The sequence below is a fragment of the Penicillium manginii genome (genome assembly GCF_028828005.1).
Source record: "Penicillium manginii strain IBT 31320 chromosome Unknown utg000001l:1.0-3466041.0:1.0-3467806.0, whole genome shotgun sequence".
In the NCBI taxonomy this organism is placed as follows: domain Eukaryota; kingdom Fungi; phylum Ascomycota; class Eurotiomycetes; order Eurotiales; family Aspergillaceae; genus Penicillium; species Penicillium manginii.
Genome location: NW_026643102.1, coordinates 2,288,981 through 2,298,055, shown reverse-complemented (window position 1 = coordinate 2,298,055; position 9,075 = coordinate 2,288,981). Strand labels below are relative to the sequence as shown.

Sequence of the window (9,075 nt, the reverse complement as noted above, 5' to 3'; positions counted from 1 at the left end):
CTCGGGTCTGTCACGATCTCTAGTCCTCAGCTGGGTAATTTTACTATCATCCATGGATATCCCGCTTGAGGTCTAATGACTCCGATATGGAGGCCACGCTACCAGGCTATTACCTAGGCTTACAATTGTGCGCCCACGTAGCCACTGGCAAGTGAGTATAAGGGAAAACCGTGCCTGCTAGTGGTACTGGGGTATAAATAGCAAGGTCCATAGCTGCGTAGCTTTAAGACTAGAAGTTAGAATCCTCAAAAATGCGATCAACCCTGGAGTGGGGTTCTATTAACATTGGAAGGTGGAATCTGCCTAAGCAGGAAAAAAAAATTCAGAAACGGACAAGGTGATGCATACACTTGAATAGTACAAACCCCAAAGTGGTTTTGAACTTTGCCAACAGAGTTACAAGAGTAAAGAGCAAAAAAAGAGGCCCGAATCCGGGATTGAACCGGAGACCTCGCACAATTTAGTTTCCCAAAGCGCGAATCATACCACTAGACCATCCGGGCGGATGAATATTCTCCTTAGCCACAGTTAAAATCTGATTTTGCCTGTTTTAGTCGATCAAGTAAAATATCAAGGCCGAACCAAGTAGGGGCTCTCATTCTAATAACATTCAGATAAATTGGGTAATTAAATATTTCTTAACTAAGCCATTAGAGTGTGCCTAAGTGTTATAATGGTTGCATGCCTGTTTCTATCCTGATCTCGATCAACTCGCATGAACTTCTCGATTGGCTTGCTTTGAAGTCCTCGTCCTCCTCTCCTTCTCTCCAAGCTTATCACTTTTGCCGATATGTTATTTGAACACTACCTCCCAGTATTAGAGGATTAATGAGTGATTGAAATATAGTTCTGCACCAGATGAAACGGGGTTTCTGTAATGGACTGAGATTGTTACTTTTGTTTTATTGGCGCCTTACGCTCAATGGCACCCATTCTAGCACCACCTGTATCTAGCTCCTGCAAACTTTTCTTTTCTTCTCTCCTTGATCTGGTTACTTTCTTTAAATGCTACCATATACTACCTGATCTTCAAATCTTGTCCTAGGAGTGCCTGTGCGCCCTCACATTGTCACATGATTCAATCGAGCGAGATGGATCCATGTTCGATCCGAGCTTGATATCCAGACTCTTTGTTCTTTAAAACAGTCTTTAGTTCCTCGGTATCTCGAAGGATCTCTAGTATTATCATTTTTACGAACATCCAGTCGACAATTTTTTTTTTTACACTTTTGTCTGGTCAACCGGTCACTAGCCGGATCCTTAGTACCCTTGCACGCATACCCAGGTGGAAAATACTTTCTTAGCATCGGGACTATAGTCATAATACTGTTTTCAATCGGGTATCAGATTGATAAAGGACCTCAGGTCCTATCGGGTACCGATCCGCAGTACTCGGGCCGGTGCCTCTCCTAGCAGACAATATTAATAAACGTGGCAAGGTTCTGAGGGGACTGACCTCCAGGCATGGCATCGAGTCGAACGGTATTATATCCATGGATCAAGATAATGTGGGGCGAGGCTCATATTCGAGGTCCCTTCGAGAACGATACCACCTTCCAAGGTTCCTCTATAAAGCAGGTATTTAGCCCTCTGTTCTTCGAAGGGTCTTCAAGAATCAGCATTTGAATATCAATGTAGATAGTCTATATATTTTGATAGTCAAACTTGAGAGGTTCCTCCACGACATGCATTACAATTCAACTTTTAACCCTGGAAGTTATATTGAATATCCTCTTCCGCAATGCCTACTGCCATTCCTCTTCAAGGCCCTCTTTCCGACCTCGGGATATATATTTTGAAATGATACAAACTGGGCATCCGTGGCATGATTCACGCAACTACTAGTAGTTAATCTCTCTATTCCAAGGGTGTCTAAGTTTACATTTCTGAAGTATCTTCTCTATCTGTCTCTTGCATAGCTCACTGTTTAAAACCTTGGCTTAGACCTTTTTTATCCTTTTATCGATCCCTGTTTTTGTGTAGAGCTGTGGAGGCTTAAATTGAGGCTGCTGATATCATCCGCCCGGGTGGTCTAGTGGTATGATTCGCGCTTAGGGTTCACCCAAAGCAAGCTTGCGCGAGGTCCCCGGTTCGATCCCGGGCTCGGGCCCATGTCTTTTTGTTCTTTTTTTTTGCTTGATATCTTATCATTCCAGGCTTATGTAGACAGAACTCAAGCTATAAATATATCATCTGCCCGGGTGGTCTAGTGGTATGATTCGCGCTTAGGGTTCACCCAAAGCAAGCTTGCGCGAGGTCCCCGGTTCGATCCCGGGCTCGGGCCCAGTCTTTTTACTCTTTTTTTTTCATGTTTTTCTAAACATGAATTTTAAACCTTTCACCCGGCCTCTGTCTACATAAAATCGACGAACATCCAGTGCTCTTCTAGGAGAACCTCGGAAGATGATTATTTCTTACCTGACAATTTGTCTTAATGTACTATTTTATGCCATTTATATTTACAGATCTGTTCTCACCCCAGCTAACAAACAAGTGCCTTGATACATCCTCTCCAACGTAGTCCTCATTATCTCCACATCAGGCGACTCCGCTGACCAAGCTCTCAATGTCCGAATAGATAACCGTACCAGGGCGGTCCAGTTGTGGGGTGGAATAAGACACCACCCACCGGCATTGGCATATTGTAATCGACTGAGGACAGCTGCAATGATCTGAATGGAGGCACCAAAGGTACATCTCATGACATTCCAGATCCACTCATGGCGAAAATGATACCACAGGTTAGGGATAAGAATGGTATAGCTCTCGAGGGCTTCTTGCGAATGATCAAAGATAATTCGGGCGCGCCGGGTGTTGTTTTGAATATATCCCGGAAGGGAGTTATAGTGGACTGCAAGGTAGATGATAGGGCGGTAGATCTTCTCCAGACAAAGGAGGTAGCGGCCGTAGACGAGCGATTCCAGGTCTTCATTATCGGGGCTTGAGGGAGGGAGGGCATTCCGTGACAATTGATACCTAGTAAATCTGGTCAGCAAATCAACGCATAAGGACCACGAAGTAGAAAGTGAGGTAGTATTTACCAAGAATAAACAACATGAACGGCCTCGGTAGTTTTCTCGACGACGCCATCCATGTTATTGACCCACTCTTGCTCGCCGGAGCGCCACATGTCTATCAGCATATCATTTACAGTGCGGCGATTGCAAATCGATCCAATGTAAAATCTCCACCCCTTTTCCTCTTCTGTGCCGCTAATATCTGATTGCGGCGATGCGTCATTGCCTTCATCCATTGCATCCTCTGGTGAAGTCGACGTCGAGTTTGACGCACTCGTCCGTGGAAATGTTGGGAATTGCGCTGAATATCCGAGACTTTTGAGCCCGCTGCTCCACAGTGGAAGCTCGCTCTGCATTTCACTGTTACCGATTAGACAATTGAATCCACTTGGAAGAAAGTGTAGGAGCATACTGCTCTGCCTGCATACAGGACCAGTATAGGCGAGATTCGAGACTATTATAGTTGACATCGGCTACCCATTGCCCTCTACGCATGGTTCGCAAGCGGACTTCTAGCCTGCAGGAAGCTTGCTGATAGCAAAACCAGGCCTGCAAGGGTCGCATGAGATGTCTGTGGTAAGATCCCGCGAGAAGAAAGCATTGTATGTCAGTCGGTGATGTGTGTAGTGAACCAAGCCGTTGTTTCGCAGCATGGAAGTAAGCTTCGGCAAGTTCGATACTAGCATCTGACCGAGGTGGCGTGGGGATGCGATCAAGATCGACCGGGAGTTCACTCAAGGGAATGAATGTTGATGTGCAGCATGCCAGAGCACAGGCTATGAGCTATTGAATATTAGGAAGAGCACTTAGCATTCATGCTTGGCTAGTACTAGTAGATGTATCGACGGATAGGTAGAGAATGACCTCGAACTCACCACTTGGCAGGACGGGCCGTCCCACCCTAGGCCTTGTATTGTTACTTCGCGAGCATAACGCTCCAGTCTTTCGACATCAATAATGGGATTTCGCCGATGGAGCAGTCGTATGTATTTTCGACAAAGATGTTGTATATCGTCTAAGAAAGAACCAACACCTAATGTTCGGGGAGGCGGGATGGGGGGCTCGGATTGCTTCTCTAATGAATCGAGCAAAAAGGAACGAATATTCTTTTCAGCCTCGGTGATGACCTTGCTGTATACCGGCCAGCGGAGCATGTATTCCGCGGAGTTAGCCGCGTACAAGGCCAGGGGATCGTGGTCCCCGGATCGATCTTCAATGGCGGCTCCCCGGTTGCTGTGACCAGGAGAAGCATCTGTCAGGGGACTCGCATTTTGCACATTCAACCCAAAGAACGAGCCCCTGCCTGATCCACCATCCTGCTTGATATCCTCCAGCAATGAGGTAATATGGCCTAGCCGCTGCAGGATCTCATGATTGGAGGACTCGAAGTTGGTCCTACAACACGAGGATGTTAGCAAGGGTGTAGAAAGCCTTGCCTTAAAGCTTAAATTCAGTAGATAGATTGACTCACTGTGTTACATGCGGCGAGCTCTCGGGGAAGATACACTCGACTCCCTGTATCGCACAGTAGCTACAGATGGGTCTTACATTGTCGCACCGGGTCTTGCGCAAGCGACAGGTTTGACAAGCTGTCGGAGCGCGTGTCCGACTCTCGCGCTTCCTGGAGAACTTTGGATCTAGGTCCATGGCTTTGTGACAGCGGTTTCCCATGCGGATACGTTCGAAGCAGCTCGGGGAGCATCGGGGAGAACGAGGAGAGATGGTGGACTCAAGTGCGGGTCGTGGATTACCAGGGAGAGTTTAAGGAAAGAGCCCTTGGGCTATACTCCGGGGAGACTAGCGAGAAGACACCGAGCTAGAAAGGGTGAACAAAGAACCTGCGAACTTAATCCTTGGAAGACCAATTCGTGGATGGATTGGCGGTTGTGGCGTGTCCAGTTGAAGTTAAAGGCAATCCCGAGACAAAGAAAAGAGCACAAGTAAGGATGGGGGTTATGGCTCCTTTTTTGCAGGGCCCATTTCTAGGATAGGGCCTCGAATTTGCTGATTGGGAAACTCTTTTCTTGCTTCACTCGGGTCCTTGGCAGGGTTCGTGGTGGTTCCCTCCAGAGTGGGAGGGGAGGTTGGAGCTGCAGGGCTGCGCCTTTCCACCCCCAAGACCTACCGCAGCCAATTGAGGCGCGGGGCTGTTTTTGCGTCACCTGCAGCACTTTCGCGGTGTCATTGGACAAATAGGAGCGATGGATCTGGCGGATGGCCGGGATGGAATGTCTTGGGTCAGAAAACCTGAGTTGTTTCATGGATATCGTCACTCGAGACCAGATCCCAGGATGCCCCGGATAGAGATCCAATAAATTTAGGGAAAAGGGGGTGTAATATACTGGACACTGGACGCCCCCACAAGAGACATACAGCTGAGGGTCATTGCTCGTATAGGCAAAGGATAGCAAGGCGCGCCTGCTTCCGCTCTTTGACGGATCTAATTTAAGTTCACTGGAACCAAACTACTACCAAATGCGGTTTTTTTGTTTTTTTTGTTGGTTTTTTTTTCGAAGTGTAAAAAGCGCCCAGCTCTACTCCGTAATGTTCGCTTGCTTCGCTTGCATGGCAAGATTAACTCGCATTTCAGGTATCGTGCTTTTTTCGGTCACGATCGAGAGGGCTAGGTATAGCTTGGTCCATTTTTGACAAACTAGCCATCTTGTGGTGAATTGCTAAGCCTTAAGCTGGTTCAAATCCTGTTTAAATGTGGAGGCACTCGATGAGGCAGGCTTCCTGGCCATTTTGACAATCTGACACGAGTTCAAATTTTCGCCTAGCTTCGCACACCTCACGTTTGAAGTATAGATCGATCAAGTGACGGCGGAATAGGAGATGGCAAAACAGAACCAGTAGTCAATGGTCTCTCACTAGTGCCATTTTATATTCAAAGAATAGCAAGCCGAGCCAGAAATACCCATACCCGGAAGATTCACCACGGCGTTCTGAATAAAATTTCCAAGAATGTCCGATTGTTTGCAACGTCCCGGGGTTACTTACGCCCCACGAGATCCTCTCGTTCCTAAGCGGGCCCTTCCGAGTAGCGCCGATTGATACCGATCAGGTCAAATAGACCTCGGTTGGTGTTCCTGTCAGATTTTCAACCGCGCGGAGAAAGATAGGACCCTGTCGCAAACCTAGAGTCTCTGTTCACTTGCGGGTAAGGTCGTGGCGTTTTCAGTTGTCAGCACACCTGATTTCTCGCAGATGCAATCAGTCCCTTAGATGAATCAGGACTATACTCATCATGCGCATGCCATTTGGCAACCGATCAGTTGAGAGCGGAGATTAAAAAGCTAGTAGGCTGCATGCGTGGGTTTGACTCAGGAGACTGTGAAAACTTGGCAAGCCCGGATTATTACAAGCCGTCGGCGTATTTTATATAGTTAAAATTATATTTCCGTATTTGGGTATTAATAACAGAGACTCGGAGAGAAGAACGACTACCCTGGACCAAGCGCTGCAGGATATTTCGCTAATTAAATGCAAAACCACTCCTTGAAGGCTGTATATACTCATGGCACCGCATGCTCCAAAGCAGACCGTGCAAGGCGAAAGAAAGGCACAACTCCTCTACTGGCGAAGGGTGCTCATTTCTTGTGGTTGGGTGTCTTTGTGGGTATCCGACGACATTTCGTATGAAGGCGCATACAGGTTTTGTTGACCGTAGTCGTGGTTGACGGGCATATATCCCGGTTGTGACTGAGGCACTGAGTGGTCGACATGCGACGATATCCCACCATCAGCCGCAGCGGCAGCAGCTTCCTTCCTAGCGGTGTTTCTTCGCACTAGATAGATGAGGTACAAGACACCGATCAACAGGGGACAGCGAGGCCGACACCAACACCAATACCAGCCTTGGCACCTGGTGAGAGCCTTGCACTGGAGCTTGAGTCCGACACCTTACTGGTTGAGGTGCTTGTGTTTGTGCCTGTGCGAGAGGTGGTTGAGGACGAGGACGTGGTTGTGGTTGCGAAGTCGGCTTCTTTCCAGCGAATAGAGATACCCTTGGCGTTTACATCATATGAACCGTCGTAGGAAGTGACGATATCTCCTTCGGTGTAGGTGTATTCGGAATCGGTGTCGGTGTTTGACGAGGAGCACTGGTTGATAGTGTACCAGTAGTTGTCATTTCCTGTTTGCGCATTATAGCCTCTGCACGCCCAAAAGTTAGACAAAGGAGAATTTATTCCGGTCAAGGGATATCTACATAGTGGGGACAACATGTTGTAGCGGTGACTACTTCGTTATCAATTGCGAGACTTGTTTGACCAGCAGCAATGTAGCCATGCGGACAGGTTCCAGGTGAAAAATAAGACGAGCCGGTTGCATAGTCGGATGGCATGCAGTTTTTCCAAACCGATGGACCGAGACTCAGATACCACTCGACATTGGCATCTGCTGCGGTAACTTCCGGCGAAGTCGCCAAATTGGAGCTTTCATAGAACCACCAGCCATAACTTTCTGTAGTACAAGAGGGCGCCGGCGTAAAAGTTTTAGTTAATGCGCCTACCGACATTTTGGTAACCACACACAACCTTTCGGAGAGCAACTTCCAGCACGATTGAGATGAAGCACAACAGGCGAAACAACAAACCACCGTCAGCCGCTTCGAGGAGCGAATGGTCTATCCTTCCATTAAAAAAAAGGGCTGTAAAATTATATTTAGCAATGCTCAACACTAAATCACTTGTTGGAAGGAATTGTGCTTATCCCGTGGGGTCCAAAACCTTCACGAGGCTGATAGTGGGGGCATAATAGTATTGAGCGTATCGAATAGAGGAAGGAGACGCCTAACCTAGGAGGCGTAAAAATAGGACCTCAAAACTGTTTCGTTGCTGCGCCATGTGGAATGATCGCATGTTTAGTGTCACGGATATAGCGCGGTGGGTTGTGTGGGCTAAAGCATATCGGGCCCAATCGAGTGATATAGCATGTGTCTACTTCATGATATCATGCATGGGCTGTTCGAGATGACCAAACTGACTATATAAAAGGGAAAAAAAAGGACAGGAAGAATTCAACCACGAAATTGAATCAAATGTTGGTTGAATAAACAAAACAGCAAAAAACAAAGGCCCGAGCCCGGGATCGAACCGGGGACCTCGCGCAGTCAATGCTTTGGGTGAACCCTAAGCGCGAATCATACCACTAGACCACCCGGGCAATTGATGGAAGAGAGCTCCAGTTATGACTACATGATCCTGCCCCATGGATAAGGGCATAAAATGAAAAAGAATGGGCCCGAGCCCGGGATCGAACCGGGGACCTCGCGCAAGCTTGCTTTGGGTGAACCCTAAGCGCGAATCATACCACTAGACCACCCGGGCGGATGATATAAGCGGCCTCAATTTCTGCCTACATGATTGGAAAACTGCTTGACACATGGAATATGGAATATCACAACTTGACTCACTACAGTCTGTGCTCAAGTGTAGCAACATGCTATTATATCTAAGGCTACCCACTACCTGCGGTCTTTGATCTTGTAGCGTTCTATTATGAGACGAAAATTTAGATAAAGATCTTGGTTCACGAAGTACTCTAAGGCACTGAATCTCCGTCACAGAAGATGGAATGGAGGATAAGTAGGATAACTAATGTACATTTTTCCAGTTTCCCCAGAAAAGGATGCGCCATAACAATGTGATCTCAGTGTATACCCAACCAAACCAGTTGAAATTGCGCCTGGAACTCTTGGAAATCTGGCAAACAGCTGAACCCACAGAAACAAAATAGACACAGACGAAAAAAAACCCCCACAGCAGCGAAAATAACCATAGAACGAGAGCGCCCACACACCACCGGTATATGCCCCGGGACTACCAAGGGGACATCCGAATGCAGAGAATATGCTTTGTAGAGATATCGAGCTCGAAGTCGAAACTCCAAGAGAAAGGGAAAAAATAATGCTCCTGGCTGGAATACCAGACACTTGACCACTTGCGTGGCTGTGAATGGGTTGATGACACGCAAAAACGCCGATCAAATGTTCACAGAATATTTTCCTTGCGTTTCTAGTTGCATCACGTCATAGGGGTGGATGAAATAAAACAAA

The 9,075-nt window shown here is 47.3% G+C and overlaps 2 protein-coding genes across 2 annotated transcripts; both read right to left on the bottom strand.

Annotated features, from left to right (window-relative positions):
- Window positions 1-2,459: 2,459 nt before the first annotated feature.
- On the bottom strand, window positions 2,460-4,664 carry N7533_000820 (uncharacterized protein; the record flags this gene model as incomplete). Its single annotated transcript, XM_057097470.1, has 5 exons — window positions 2,460-2,976; window positions 3,042-3,377; window positions 3,430-3,800; window positions 3,893-4,412; window positions 4,489-4,664. The coding sequence occupies 5 exons, from the start codon at window positions 4,662-4,664 to the stop codon at window positions 2,460-2,462; spliced, it is 1,920 nt and encodes a 639-aa protein (XP_056965963.1).
- Window positions 4,665-6,832: 2,168 nt separating this feature from the next.
- Window positions 6,833-7,536, bottom strand: N7533_000819 (uncharacterized protein; the record flags this gene model as incomplete). The annotated part of the gene is made up of 2 exons (XM_057097469.1): window positions 6,833-7,170; window positions 7,242-7,536. 2 exons carry the CDS (start codon window positions 7,534-7,536, stop codon window positions 6,833-6,835), a joined length of 633 nt encoding a protein of 210 aa, XP_056965962.1.
- Between the last annotated feature and the right edge of the window lie 1,539 nt (window positions 7,537-9,075).